The sequence below is a fragment of the Balaenoptera borealis genome, assembly GCF_965194805.1.
Source record: "Balaenoptera borealis genome assembly, chromosome: 11".
In the NCBI taxonomy this organism is placed as follows: domain Eukaryota; kingdom Metazoa; phylum Chordata; class Mammalia; order Artiodactyla; family Balaenopteridae; genus Balaenoptera; species Balaenoptera borealis.
The window spans coordinates 16,624,213-16,640,330 of NC_138868.1; the positions used below are offsets into that span (position 1 = coordinate 16,624,213).

Below are 16,118 nucleotides of genomic sequence, written 5' to 3' on the forward strand. Positions count from 1 at the left end.
ATGGAAGGTCAACTGGGTTCCACCCCCCAGTCTCCAGAGTGGAGAGGGGACAGGGGAGGGTTGCCGTCTCTGCTCCTGTCTCCTGGTAGTGCAGGGTGGGAATGGCCAGCAGGGCTCTGAACGACAATCCCCACAGTCACAGCATCTAGTTGGCAGGGGTACATATGGCTTCTTTCATGGTGTTTGCCTGGTGTAGAGTAGGTATAGTCAAAAGGGTTCCATCAGCAGGGCTGCCCTCTTCCCAGTCCTTACAAGAGAAAGTGGGTTTTTCTTTGTTTTTTTGTTTTTTCGTTTGTATGCTCGTTATCTGTGCCTATGAGTGTCATGGCCTTCTGCAGCACTGAGGCTGGGGTATACAGGAGGGAGGGAAGGAGGGAGGCAGGAAGGAAAAAAAAAAATCCAAGGGAACTCACTGCTGGAGTATCCCTTAAGTCCTGAGGACCCTAGCCAGTCTGTCTTCTTTTTCTAGGAATAGGGTGGAACGTGCTTGCTCAATCTTGTCCAGAATTGGAAGCCTATAATTTATTCATTAAGTTACAGAATATTAAGTAGAATTGTGACAAAATTAAAGAAAGAATAAATAATTAACCAGAGACTGATATTATGACTACTGGGACTCTGTGTCTCACCTTCTAGGGGAGGGAATGCAAGGCCTTTACCTGTATAAAGGACAGCTGCTGCATCCTTCTTAGTGAAAAGAATGCAGTTGTTACTGTTGCTGCATGGAAGTTCAAATATGTGTAGAAGGGTCTGTATGGATGCTTTGGAGTAGCCAAAGGGGTAGACTGCACTGGTTATAAAGCTGCTGACTTGTAGCCCCAAAAGCCCTGCTTCTAAATTCTGCCTTGTGATGCTAGGGCTGAGACTCTGCAAACATCTCACCTTTGTTATAGGTGGTCTACCAACAGGGTGCACTAGAGAGAGACTGGAAAACTAGAGAAAAGGAGAAGGGAATTACTTCCTGTTTTGCCTGCTTTTCCCGACAGTGTGGCATTTCACCCCAGCAGCAGAATGTGGTTCTAGCCTCTTCCGGCAGAGCCAGCCTTACCCTGACCCCTCAGAAGTTCTAGCAATAGCCAGCCAGTGGCCCCTCCTCAGAGGTTTAAGGCCCAGCCCTGTGGGTGACGGGGTGGGGTGGGGGGGTGTCTCTTCCAAGCTTCTAGGTTCTAATAAACCCAGCCTCTTACCTTTCTTCCTTTGTTCCTCCCATCCTAGAAGCAGTGGACGCTCCCTGGAGTTATTCTCTCTTTATACTTTCAGTAGCCCCTTTTTGCCCTCTCAGCTCTCTAATACCTCTATTAGAAAATTTCATATACTAAATCCATTCTGTTGAAACAATTAGTATAGATTCTGTTTTCCTGACTGATATGGATTCTTATTTGTTAATATTAGAATATGAAACAAAATGTTCAGGTGTTTTTACCTTCACCAAAGAGATGTTTCAAACAAATGGGTTTGAATGGCACAGAGGCAAAAATAGGACAGTTACATAATGAAATCTTCCCAGGTGGCATGGTATGGGGAAAATAGCACCAAAATGAGTTATATGCCCTTATTAAGTGCCACTTACTAACTGGGTGATATTGGATAAGTCATTTATGGGCTTCATATAGTTTATGGATGGGCCTTATCTATAATTAAAAGTGAGCAAACTAGATTATCTCTAAGTGTATCTCCAACCTGAAACTATCACTTTATTTTCAAGAAATCACCAGTAAAACCATCCGGGCCTGGATTTTTCCTCGTAGGAAGATTTTGATAACAACTTCAATTTCTTTAATAGAGGGTACATGTTCTGTTTAATTTTATGTAAGTTGTAATTTTCAAAGAATTTTTACATTTCATATAAATTTTCATAATATTCTTTTAATGCCTGTAGGATCTATAGTGACAACACTTCCTTAATCCCTTTTCATTCCTGATAGTGATAATTTGTGGGGGTTTTTTTTGTTGTTTGTTTTGTTTTTTAATTTTTTTTAACATCTTTATTGGAGTATAATTGCTTTACAGTGGTGTGTTAGTTTCTGCTTTATAACAAAGTGTATCAGCTATACATATACATATATCCCCATATCTCCTCCCTCTTGCGTCTCCCTCCCACCCTCTCTATCCTACCCCTCTAGGTGGTCACAAAGCACCCAGCTGATCTCCCTGTGCTATGCGGCTGCTTCCCACTAGCTATCTATTTTACATTTGGTAGTATATATAAGTCCATACACATATGTTTTTATTTCTTTTGGAAGCTGGGTCATATGAAAAGTATAACATTTTTTTAACTTTATGAGAACCTGCTAAACATTTTTCCAACCTGGCTGTACCATTTAGCATTTTTACCAATACGTATGAGAGTTCTAAGTTGCTCCACAGTCTAACCAACATGTGGCACTATCAGTATTTTAAATTTTATTTCATCATTCTAGTGGGTATATAGTGGTAACTCATTGTGCTTTTACTTTAGAATTGCCCTAATGACTATGAGGTGGAGAGTTTTTTCGTATGTTAGTTTACATCTCTATATCTTCTTTTAGGAAGTAACTGTTCAAATCTTCTGCCCATTTTTAACTGACTTGTTTTCTTATTATAGAGGTATGAGAGTTCTTTATATATTTTGAAAATACTTTTCCCAGTCTATGACTTGCCTTTTTATTTTCTTAGAAGTGTCTTTTTAAGTGTTAATTTTGATGAAGTCCAATTTGGTTTCTTTTATAAACCGTGCTATTTGTCTCTTACTTAAAAAAATAAAAAACATTGCTTAGCTCAGGTACACTAGAACTTTTTCCACTGTTTTCTTTAAGAAGCTTTATAATTTTAGTTCCTGCATTTAGGGCTAGGATCCATTCTGAACTGACATATGGATATCAAATTACTCCAGCACCATTTAGTGAAAAGCCTGTCCCACCGCTATTGAACTGACTTGGGTCTTTTGCTGAAAACTGATTGATGACACGTGTGGTCTATTTCTGGACTCTATTCTATTTCATTGATCTACACGTCTAAGTTTACACCAGTACCACAGAGTCCTGATTACTGTAGCTTTATAGAAGTCTTAAAATAAGGTAGTCCTGCAATTTTGTCCTTCTTTCTTAAAATTGCTTTGGCTTTTTCAGGCCCATTGTGTTTCCATTTCAATTTTAGAACTAGCTTGTCAATTTTAACTTTTTAAAAAGCCTTCTGGGATTTTGACTGGGCTTGCTTTGAATCTATAAATCAGTTTGGGGAGAACTTACACCTTAATAATAGTGAGTCTTTGGATTCAGACGTATGATACATCTTTCTGTTTGTGAAGTTGTTCGATTTCTCTCAGCAATGTTTTGTGGTTTGCACTGAACCTATGTGGCCCCCCTTTTAATACATTTTTCAAGCTGACCCTCCCTACCCCTTCTCCAGGCAGCCACCGATCTTTTGATCACTAAAGATTAGTTTGTATTTTCTATAAATGAAATCATAAAATACGTTCTCTTTTTCGTCTTGCTTCACTCACTCGGCATAATTATTTTTAAATACATCCATGTTGTTGTATGTATCAATAGCTCACCAATTTATTACTGAGTAGTATTCTATTGTATGGATATACAACAATTAGTTTATTCATTCAACTTTTGATAGACTTTGGGTTTTGTTTTGTTTTTTTCCCTCCAGTTTTTGGCTTTTACAAATAAAAGCTGCAAGTACAAATACTAATACCTGTATTAGCGTACAAGTATTTGTGTATACATATGCTCTTATTTCTCTAGGGTGAACCTCTGTGAGAAGAATGGCGGGGTCACATGGTAGATATATGTTTAACATTTTAAGCTCCAAGCTGCTTTCTAAAATGACCGTATCCAGATTATGGATCACAGTGAAGTGCAAAGGCATGGAGGCCAGAATAATCTGTCTCCTATCTTTCATATGCATGCTGGTAATGAAGATTTATTCATTCATCAAATATTACTGAGTAACTGATGAATGGATTGAACTGGGTTAGGCAAAGAGGATACAGCAATGAACAAGACAGCCATGGTTCTGTCCCTATGGGGCTTACATTCCAGAAGAAAAGCAGACACTAAACAACACACTTCACAATTATTTGCTTACAAAGAGGTAGAATGCTCTAGTCTGGAGACTTTCTGAAAGCTTCTTTTGATCTGAGTGCTGAAGGATGAATAGCAGTCAACAAGATAGATATAATCCTAACACACTGTGATAACTGTGACAAAGAAGTAGTTCTGGGCTCCGACATAACTCTCCTAGGACATACATTTTTGTTAACTGATTTGTTTATTCACTTAATCCGTCAAGCTTGCTTGAAAATAATCCTAGCCTTTGGCATAAAAAAACAGGATTTAGGAGCACCATCTTCTTCTGTCTTCCGATTCAACACAAAACTGGGTACCCTCTCCAGAAGAGAATTGTCCCTTCTGAATGATGGAAACAACCACCAACTTTCCTCATGAATCAGCGGAATCATGAGAATGACAGCAGCAGTCGTGGTAGCAGCAGCTAATGTGGTATCTCATAAAGAGCATAAGAGTATATTGCCCACCACCCAGAACAGGCACTTCCTGAGCGCTGCCCATGTGGTGGTGCTACACAATCTTATCTAATGTACGTGACAACCCAATGAAGCAGATACTGTTAGTGCCATTTTATATAAGAATAAACTACAACCCAGAGAGATTACATAAGTTGTCCATGGTGACAGAGTAGAAACTTGGGCCCAGTACTGTCCTAACTTTGTTCATTATATTAATTACCATACAAGAAATAACTTTACAAAGTTACCCTAAAGCACTAGTGGTAGGGATGCCTGAAAAATATATTAGTTTTCCTTAGCGGCAAGGTAATTTAGTGATGGACAAGTGATACGCTGATGGTTCTGAGGACTACTTTTGAGGACCAGTAGTCTCTGACATGGTAAAAATCCTCAGGGAAGACAGTATAGTGTCACACAAACTTGAATTTAAACCCCAACTCTTCCACTTATTTAGCTGCGTGACTGTAGGCAAGTTATCTTAACCTTGCTTAGTCTCAGTAAAGAAGGAGAAAAACAATAACTGCCTTGCAGGTTTGGGAAAAGATCATTAATGTATGTAAACACCCAGTAAATTGACAGGAACATAGTAAGTTGTATATAGATAGTAGTTAGGAAAGTTGTTCCTTTCATAGCATCTGGAGAAGATCCCAATTACTGGAGATGAGGGGTTTCCCTGCCCCCTACTCCTCTGATACACATTACTTCTTTAGAGGTAATGTGGAGTAAACACAGGGCATCAGAGGAAATAGGTGAAGATTCAAGCTCAGTCCCTCCCGGTTTTGCACTTCCTCTCATCAACACATTTTTTGCTGCTTGAAACGAACTCAAGGTTGAAAGAGATCCCAGGTTTCAATATTCATGAGATCCCAAGATTTCAACTCAAGGTTGAAAGGAATTCACCTAGTCTATCTTCCTTTTATTAGACTTCATGTAGACCAATTGAAATATCAAAGAGGTAGCACTCTGTCCATCTTGGCTACATCATCTGGAATGTTCCCTTTTTCAACTTTCCTTCTACCACAAAAATAAACACATGGGTATAGTTTGAAGCCATTACATGCAATGGAGAGAGAAAACACTGGCAGAAAAACTGGTTTTGCCATGAGTTGCCTACTTATTACTTAGAGGAGTAAGTAGGTAATTTGCTTTTTTAAAAAATGGGAATGACAGTGTATGAAAAATCATCCAACACCCTAGACGTGATGATACGAAAGAAAGAGACCAATATGAATAGAAATAAATCCAGAAAGATGAGTGTATGTTTTACTAGCTAGTCTCATGCCTTTCACGGGCCAGTAATGACATCGACCAAGGTATCACACACCAGCCTATTTCACAATTTCTTTTATACGCAATGGATATATAAATATATTTTATATATATAGTAAAAACCTGGGAAAACTTGAGCTTTTAATTTTTGGTGGTGGCAGTGGTAGGGGGATTCCTATTTCTTCCCCTTAAAATCCACTTCCGATTTAAGGCTTAGAAAGTAAATTTCTATAATAAATATATGTACCACACATTGCTTCATTAGATAAAATTTCATGATTTCTTAGAACCTCAAACTTAACAAATCCTAAAAATGGTTACCTCTCTCCCAAAGACAGGACGACTACAGGCGATAAACTTGCCCGCTCTCCCCTGTGCCAGCTGTAGCTAATTGATTTGTACACTCTGTTTTGCTTGGGTCTGATACCACCATTACACCCCCGCAGCCGCAGGCCTCAGCCTGTCGCCATCACGCATCTCGCGTACATCCTCCCTGACAGGACTCATCAATTCCTACTGCTTTTCACCAGGCCTCAGCTCTGGCACTTTCCCCTGGGGAGACCTTTACTGGTCTCCATACTTAACCCCTGAACCCAGTCTAATCCATCAGCCACATCGAATGAATGGTGATAGAGAATGTTTCTCCCCAAAGACAGGCAGCCAGCCTCTCCACTTAAAACTCAGAAAGAAAGCCATCAACAGGGTCTGCTTTCTGTTTGTCAGTGTCGCCAGCTTCTTCGCTTACTGATGTTTTTATTGTTGCTGTGCCCAGCTGCTTGAGTCGGGGAAGTGGTATTCAAGGAGACATCAATTAAAGTGCTTGTTAAACGCCATAGACGCTCTTTTGAAAATGTCCCCTGGGACTCTCCCTGGGAGTTCCCAAAACTGGTGGATGGCACAGTTGTCATTTTGGAATAGGGTTTCCCCAAAGTTCTAAAGAACAGCTTCATAACCTACACTCCTACGCACAGCTTTTGGACGCTACTAGAATTTAGAAATTATGACTTTACAGAATGAAATATAACACTCTTTATTAGGAAAGACAAGCAATAATGGGCAACAAATATCAAAATTGTAAATGCACTGTTTGAAACCTCCTTACCTCATAACCGAACTGCAGCTCATCAGAGGTCAGCATAATGATATCGTCGTCAATAGCCAGAACGGCCTCCGTCTCGATTTCATCGTAAGGGAAGAAACGGTTACTCAACTTGTTTTCAGCAGTTCTTACAACTTTTAATGGAACCCGGATTTTGGGCCACAGAGAATCTGGAAAAAGAAAAACCAAGGTATTTATTACTCTCCTAACTTCTGTGAGGAGATAAACTGGTGAAAGCATCGCATCACAAATGAGATGGAAGAATCAACTCACACCCAGGACTCTCATGAAATCCACACGCACAGCTGTGCAAGGAGAAACTCTTATAGGTGCGTTTTTATAATATCTTACATTGTAAATATTTCTATCCTCTCTACATCCTTACAACACTCTGATTCTCAATGTTGTCTTAACCAGGATCCACAAAGCGGCTTCAACTCACAATTGAGAGACAGAGGAGCAAAATGACTTGATGAAGGTCACGGTGATGAGAGGACGAATGGGCTCTGGACCGCCTCATTCTCAGGCCCGTGGTTTGAACACCAGGACTCTACCACCTCTGCACAATCCTTCCAGGTAGGTACACCCTAGCTCAAAACCTGCCTGCAGCTCTGCTGGGAAATACACGTGCTGAAGACAAAAGCGCCTGCCCCCGCCACGCCATCACCAACAGCTCCCAAGGCTGCCAAATCCACCCTCACAGAACTGTGGCCCTGAATGAGTTCAGCTTTCCTAACTTAGCACCTTACCGCCTCGACAGCCCTGCTCTCCTGACTCACTGGGTTTGGTTTCTCATCATGACCAATTTACAGAGTAAATATCGAATATCTAGGTCCAATTACATGGGATTTTCTGGCATACTGAAGAAACACAAACTCATGACTTGCCTTACATTTTTCCCATTCTACTTTGAAATGACTGAAGCAATTTAACCTCAGGTTCCTTATTTTAAAGTGTTGTGTTTAGCATAGCATGAAATTAATACTTCTTCAGTACAGGACCCACGTCCACAGACCTCAGTGTTCTTTACAGAGGGCAGTTTGTTCTTCACGCAACATTTATCAAATGAGAACAGAAAAGGTATCATACTGCTTCCAAAAACCCAACACGTAATTGTGGGAAGGTCTAGTTTTTGTTGAGTCTTGAAGCCCCAAAATGCCTGTGGCCACTCCAAAGTCACCATACTGAAGGAGAAGTGTGACAGAGGGAAAATCAGGAGGGAAAAAACCTGTCTTAACTGACTGCAGGTAAAATCTCTTACGCATAATTTACAATACATCCATGTAACACGCTGGGGTGCTCCAAGGGTCTTAGAAGAGGCACCCCCAAGGGCAGCTTCCCAGCAGGTTCGGTAGACACCCCAACATACTTCCCAGTGAGGCCGACAGCTCCTCTGCAGGCAGCTTTCCAGCAAGTTCTGCAGATACCTTCAACAGCAACTCAGTGAACTGAAGCCCTCGACAGTACCCCGGCTGGCCTGATAACACCCCCTGGACGACTTCCCGTTGAATTCCATGGGTACCCAAGGGGGCTGCTGGTTTCTTGTTTGCCAGTCTTGGCCTGTGGCACCTGAGAACCTTCACCATGCACTGGGCTGCAGCCACACTGTCTCCAACCAGGCCTGAATCCCAGACCTAGCTGGGGAAGAGGCCCTCCCAAGTTTATTTCCTGTAATCCTTAGAGAGCTCTTTTTTACCGTTTAGTCACCAATCTCCTATTCCTAGTTAGTAATTCTTTATATTAAACTTTTCCTGTTCAAGTTACTGTGTGGTTTCTGTCTCCCACCTGGACCTTGACTAACACACTGGGGATATCAGAAGGATTATCAGATGAAAGGGGAATTGTTTTCTATGGCCTCTGAAGTTAGAACCATGACCAATGGCTGGGTGGAAGTTACAGGGAGATTGATTTAAACTCTAAATAGGTAAGAATTTTCTGATGCAATGAAATGCCTTCAGCAACACAATGTGCACTTTTATTTGAAATGTACTCACTTTAGAGACCAAACAAGATGCCTCTGAGGTCCTAGGACTGTATGGACAGTAACAGTTCACAGAAAGCACAGTCTCTGGAAAGAGCTTCGAATCTCAGGTGTATCCCTTACCAGCTCTGTGATCTTGAACAAGTCAGTCACTTTCTACCTGTTTCTCTGACTATGAAGATGGAACAGGAGCACCGTCTTCACACACGAGAAGGTGTGAGGATGCACAGTAACGCGTTTAGCAGCACGGTGCCCGGCACCCGGCAGACATCCACTAAGTGCCAGCTGTGCTTTCCCTTGAAAGTCTGAGTCTGTTTACAGACCAAAGGATTTTGTTGAACCTTAGGTAGTGGTGGCAAAGTGGTACACGGCAGATCTGGTATATTACTCCGACAATCCAGGGGCGTGTCCTCAGCATGTATCTTCAATGTCTACTTTGAGATGAACAGAATCCCTGCCATTAATCCTCTGGAACTGAGAAAACCTAACACACTAGCAGAACAAAAGAACGTGGAACTTTTGTTTTGTTTTGTTTTATTTTAATTTATTTATTTTATTTATTTTTGGCTGTGTAGGGTCTTTGTTTCTGTGCGAGAGCTTTCTCTAGTTGCAGCAAGTGGGGGTCACTCTTCATCGCGGTGCGCGGGCCTTTCACTACCGCGGCCTCTCTTGTTGCGGAGCACAGGCTCCAGACGCACAGGCTCAGTAATTGTGGCTCACAGGCCTAGGTGCTCTGCGGCATGTGGGATCTTCCCAGACCAGGGCTCGAACCCGTGTCCCCTGCATTGGCAGGCAGATTCTCAACCACTGCGCCACCAGGGAAGCCCAAGAACATGGAACTTTTGCCATGTTAATTTCACAAGGCAACAAACAGCCCCTCTTTCTGCAATACGTATAGAAAACAGGCTAGCTGCTTGGGTTAAGTGTAGACGTTTCTCCACCCTGGATGACATCGGGACTTGCACTTGGGGAGTGTGCACAGCATGTTTGACAGCTTTCCACATTCTTCGCCTGCATATATCCTAAAATTACTTGAGACAATGTCCGTAAAGAACTAACCTGCCTCTAGAAAAACTTTGATGGGGAAGTTTTAGAGGGTGATGAAGCCCAAAGAGGATGATACGGGGTGCAGATGGGAATGCAGAATGAATCATGGCTTTTTTGGAAATGCGATTACCTCTTCCTGTTCTGAGTTGGGCCTGGATAGCCAAAAGCAGCTTTGGCAAAAGGAGTCTCCATCTCAATGGTCCAGCTGTCTATGAACCATCGTTACTATAAGACAGGACTTCAAGTAGAATTCCCAGTTTCTTGTTTTCACATTTTCAAATAAAATAGGCCTCTAAGAAAGGGAACTACCTTTCTCTCGGGCTTTAGCATCCCTTCTGTGGAATACAGGGATAAGAGGGCAGCAATCAAAGAATAAGCATTATAATTACTCCCTGCCCTAAAGCAGATAATTTTGATATGGGATTTTGATTCCGTTTAAAAAAATAGGAGGACTTCCCTGGTGGTGCAGTGGCTAAGAATCTGCCTGCCAATGCAGGGGACATGGGTTCGAGCCCTGGTCCAGGAAGATCCCACATGCCGCAGAGCAACTAAGCCCATGTGCCACAACTACTGAGCCTGCGCTCTAGAGTCCGCAAGCCACAACTACTGAGCCCCCGTGCCACAACTACTGAACCCTGCGTGCCTAGAGCCCATGCTCCGCAACAAGAGAAGCCACTGCAATGAGAAGCCCGCGCACCGCAACAAAGAGTAGCCCCCGCTCGTCGCAACTAGAGAAAGCCTGCACATCGCAACGAAGACCCAATGCAGCCAATAAATAAATTAATTAATTAAAAAATAGGACAGGAGCATGAGGTAGGAAAGAAAAATATAGGTGAGAAAGAATAGAGGTTTGTTTTGGTTTTTTTTTCTTTCTTTCCGTTAGTATTTTCAAAAGAATAGATTTACTCTTCTGCCTCTCCTTGAGCCCCTGATAAGGACCTGGTTCATCTGCATAATCCCAAATTAGAGAACTGACAAAGCATGATGATTTTCTGAGCGCTAATTGGCAATCTGAATAGATACAGTGGGGCCTAGTGCACAGCGCATGAGCTTTGGATCCAGAGAGACCTGTCTTCATGTCTGGCTCTGCCATTCTGCAGCTCTGTGATTGAGGCAAATTACTCAACTAATCTAAGTTTCACTTTTGTAAAATGGGAAGAATAACAGCTTCCTTGCAGGTCTGTCATAAGGAGTAGAGATAATACGTGTGAAGCACTTAGCACAGTTCCTATTCCTTGGATATAAAAGGTACTCAATACGTGGTTATAATAACGCTGCATCATTCTCATCTTCACAAATGGATTCTTGTAAAGTCTATGAACTTCACCTCCCCTCTGACAACTTGGAAGAGGTGTAGACAGAAGAATATGGGGTGACTCCTTAGGGTGCAGAAGGAAACAGTGTCACAGCTAGAAACCTTCAGGCTCTTGCTCCACTGCTTATCCCAGATGGGCTCTTTTTCTTTACGTCTTAAAATTCTAAATGGAACCACATGAATTATAGCTTGTGTCTCATCCTGTGAATCTGTAGCTGGCAAACAGAAATGTCACCTTCTATTCACACAAAGTAGTCTGAAAAATAAGATTTCTCAAAAACATTGCCAAATTTATGAAAAACAAACCGCTGAGCCAGCTGACCTGATAACTTTAGTTTTGAGCTTTAGTCCAGCTTGAAGGAGAAAAAGAACTCCTCGTGTTAAGGATTTTTTAAAAATGAGAGTACCGATTAACAGTTTTCTCCAAGTTGAATGACAAGAGCCATGTGAGCAAGAATTCTCCAACTCTGCAAAGGCACTACACAAGGTTCAGGTTGCCTGACGATGACCCAAAGCCCATCCTGGCAATCACTGTCACAAACACAACCACAGATCCACAAAATAAACGATCAGATTATCTCCATACAAATCTTGAGCCCCCTCCAGGAGTGCTGGAGCTGCCTGGTGTACAGCTGGTCCCCATAACCCTCACTCCCCAGGTCCCAGAATTCAGCTTGAAGGAAGAGAGCTGCTGCTTCTACTTCTCGCTTGCCTCTTCCGAGGTGACCATCCTGAAATGCTCAGCCAATCCCATCCTGCCTATTAAGAACTATGAAAGTCCCAATCTGAAGCTGGGGTCAGGATGGGGGGATTCCTTGAGATCAACTCAAATTTAAAACTGAAATCAATTAAAACAGAAGGCTGAGTTAAACCTATCTGAAATGTACAATGTAACAGCTTTCTTTAGACTGGGGCAAGGGGCCAAGCCTAACAACCTTTATATCCATCAAGCCTGGAAACTAAAGAGCAGGGGAGAAGGAAGGCAGTGGCTTGCCTTTTCTTCTGACAGAGCTCAAAACCAACGTGACAAAAGCTCGCTGGAAATTTCTATTGCCTAGTCTAAGTATTTACTTAAACTTCAAATCCAGCAATTTAGACTTAAATGTAACCAAAAAGAAAAAAGTATTTGGTTGGGTTGGAGAGTGAAAAAAAAAAAGGTGGGGGGGGGGCAATTTCTGCCTACACTAACCCTCCCAGCAGCAGGCATGTTAGCCACAATATTTATTCTAGTAAATGTAGAGAGAGCGGAAAACATCACTTTTGCCTCTAATATTTCAAAGCCTTGGACTTGCTTTTTAAAAAATATATATGTTACTAATGCTGTACATGAAAAATCAGATGCCTCTGCTGGCACGAGGGCCAGAGCTGACAGCCGCGTTCACCAACTGAACCAACACCCCACAGAAGATTAAACATGGTTCATGTTCTCCCCAGACAACCACGTCACCAGAGCCGGAGCCCTGACCTAAAAGCCACTGTTAGAAAAAAGCTGGTCCAGTCCCTAACCGTGTCAAAATTAGGGCCTCATCAGTTGAGGGCTCTCTTTCCTCTCTAGAGCCAAAATATTTCAAAAATAAACTAAACTCTTGGTCATAGAATTAACCACTACACTTTAGTAGGGTGTACCAAAAATTAAAACCTAACACCCAGCTCCAAAACCTAGGTTTGTGCTCTTGCTTTTAGTTATGCCAACGTAGGGGCTTAGACCAAGAAGGAAGAAAAAGATTTCTCCTTTCTCGTAATTTGTAACGATACTTGCCCCAAAGAAGTGACTCAGATTTACAATAAATGATTCACCTTAAGCCCAAAGTGGCTAACGAAGGTTTCTAAGGAGAAGCCTCTTTTGCATTTAGCCCCAGAACTGCCTATCTGGGCAGGAGGGCGGGGTGGGGGTGGAGGCCCTCTGAAAGCTGGTGGCCTCCGTGTGCAGGAGCGTGACTGCAGCAGGACACGGAGTTGTTCCGCGTCCCACGAGGGACACGCAGCCTTCCTTCTGAAAACACGACCTCTCCTTTGTAAATGAAGAGACGAATCAGCAACGCAGGACCTCCGATCCCCCTCACTCTGGTGGACCAGGGTCTCCCACAACCATCCCTGCGCTGCTCCTTTTGTCCTGTCCTCCTCCCTTCCTCCCTCTTAGATGGCACCTGGTGCCAACACCTTCCTTTTTCTTCTACCCCTTTCTTCCTCCTTTATTGAGAGTCAAAAAAAAAAAAAAAAAAAATCCAGAAATGTTGGGAGGAAAAATACTTGGCAAAAAAGATAGTTAATAATAATAATACAAAAGGCAGTGTGCTTCAGGGCATACCACGGGCATACTATTCATTTAAAATAGCTACTTTGTTTACTAAACTGTGGCTCTCTGAATATAAAAAGTAAGTATTGATTCTCTCAGAGAACAAAAGTCCCACCAAGTAAAAATTTTTAAATGTCTCAGGAGGACATTTAAATCCTGATTTGCCTCACAGACAGACGTAAGTTCTTCTCCCAGCCTAGACTATGGATCTGCTACCGGGAGTTTCCAGGGTTGACTATCCTGACTTCAGTATAACCAATTAAACAAGAACAGCCATAAAAAGTGCAGATACTACTGTCACGCAATAAACTAGACCTTATCGGTGATAGTGGCGCACATTACAAACTTCAAACTCATTCCTTGCTCTAATCCATCAGAAACTTCCTGGCTTTAATAGGCTATAAAGGGCAGGAGCTTTGAAGTCTCTGGGATTAGGATCAGTAATAGACGGACTGAATGAGAAACAAAATGCAGGTGGAACGTACTCTATGCGTCCTGAATTAAAAACAAATCCAATGAATCAAACAGCCCTCAACCCTAGCTGCCAGATTACGGGGGTGGCCAAGGCAAGCAACAGAGCCATTAAGGATGAGCGGGTGGGCACTTCCAGAGAGGGCTCACTTTAAGGAACTGATTCCAGCCTGGGAGGGCGTGCCTTGCTAACTTTCCCCACTGGAGGTGAGGCCGTCCTTTTTGAAGAAGAGCACAGTATCAGAGCCCAGATAAGGAAGGAGAAAACTAATGCCTTTTAAACTGAGTTTTCATGTAAACAAATCAGCTGAGATGGCTGAGGGAAGCTGAGATCTGTTTTCCCAAGGCTGATGGCCTTTGATCCTATTGATTCCTAAGCCCTCAAACACTTGCGGCTACAGAGCATGCCATGGGCTTAGAGTTAAACGGGCCACCCTAGAACAAGAATGAGATGACTGAGAAAACTGGGGTCATGCTGTCTCAGAAATGGCATTACTGTTGACAGAGCAGGAAAATTCATTTTAAACCAAAGGATGCAAATCATTTGGCCATCCAAATATCGACCCAGCTGAGGGGTTCGCTAACGCCCAAACCAGGCCTCTCCTGAATGCACTGTCTCCCCTCCCTTCTTACCTTCTGGGGGGTTTTTATTCTGATTGTTCCAGACGACCAGCAGCTTGGATAAACTGGGCACCTTGGACACTTCGGTGATGACCCGGAAGAGGCTCTCCACTCGGTCGTAGGTGAGGACGATGGCCGTGAAACCTTGAGACTGTGGGGGGATCAGCGGGAGGAAGAGCGGGTTGCTCACACTGCCCCACTTCTGCAAGAGAACAGATTAATGTGGGTCACAGAGGGATCTAGGAACAGTGAGGCTGATCTCTTTCCCAACGTCACCAATAAACCTGACCATGGGAGACGTGACGGCCTTTACATGACCAACCCAAGAGCCAAGCAACTGTTCAAAGTCTCTCCCTCCTCAACATGTGTGCTGATGCTCTTTAATTAAGTTTGGCTCTGATACCCCTGAACAAGGAGCAGAGAATTTTTGCAGCTGGGAAGAGATTTCTAGTCAAACATGGCAGATTAAACACATGCATTTATCTTCATTCCCTCCCCAAACCCACTAAAGTGGGTTAATAGATATATATAGATATAAATATAAAAGTGCAGCTAATAGATATAAATCTACCCAGACAATGAAATGGGAGCAGAGACAGCAGCTGATGAGCAGCATGAACATGTTTCTGAAAGACTGAAAGGGGCTGGAGAAGTGAGGACAGCGCAGGAGAGTGAGAGCTGAAACCCAAGTACCAAAAGGTGGGCGGAGGGCGGGGGGAGCAACAAGGCAAGCGAGCCCCAACTGTAGCCCCACAAAGGCTCAGGGCTTATGCTCAGTGGGCCCTTGTGAGTAAGAGGAGGGGGCTGAAAACAGGAGGACTAATTAAAATATGTGTAAGGAGCAGCGACGGACCCAGGGCATAAGCCTCCCCATCACCTACCCACTCAGCCAGAAAACTACTCTTCTTCCCTGCCCGAGCTAGAGAAGGGAGGTTTATTCTCTGAGGAAACTGAAGCTCTAGACATGGAAACACAGGCACAGATGAGAGGAAAATGCAATTAAAGCCTATATTTTGAATGATGAGCTCTATGGCCTTCTGCCTCCTCCAGTTCCCAAAACATCGGCGGTCATGTGGTTTACTTGCCACTCCATGATCTTACAGCGAAGCTCCATCACCTTACAGTGAAGCCCTCGGGCAACAAGCTTCCCTTAAACAAAAAACTTCTGATCGGGTTTTTAGTGCTTCCCTCTTAATCACAAACAGATAGATCCTAGAATCAGACATTTCAAGAATATCTTCAGCATGAACAACAGAAATCAAACGAACAAAGAGAAAAACAGGAACTCAGAGGAAACAGAGACAATAGAAGCAGCAGAAGGAAACTTAAACAACATCAACAACACATCATATCCTCTGAGAGAGATGTTTTCATCCATGAAATAAGAATAAATTGCTATTTTTATTTTAAAAGATCTATCAAAGATAGGAAAGAACCCTTGAACATTAAAAATATGATAGCTTAATTTTTTTTTTAAGGCAGTATTGAAAGATAAAGGTGATG

General features: G+C 42.7%; 1 protein-coding gene across 1 annotated transcript in view; it reads right to left on the bottom strand.

The window, feature by feature from the left end:
• Positions 1–16,118, bottom strand: part of EXT2 (exostosin glycosyltransferase 2) — a gene marked incomplete at its 5' end in the record, with an annotated part of 138,142 nt that overhangs the window by 30,737 nt on the left and 91,287 nt on the right. Inside the window, 2 exons of the mRNA XM_082342211.1 lie at positions 6,888–7,054; positions 14,628–14,817. Of these exons, the coding sequence (XP_082198337.1) occupies positions 6,888–7,054; positions 14,628–14,817 (357 nt within the window). The remainder of the gene's footprint in view (positions 1–6,887; positions 7,055–14,627; positions 14,818–16,118) is intronic.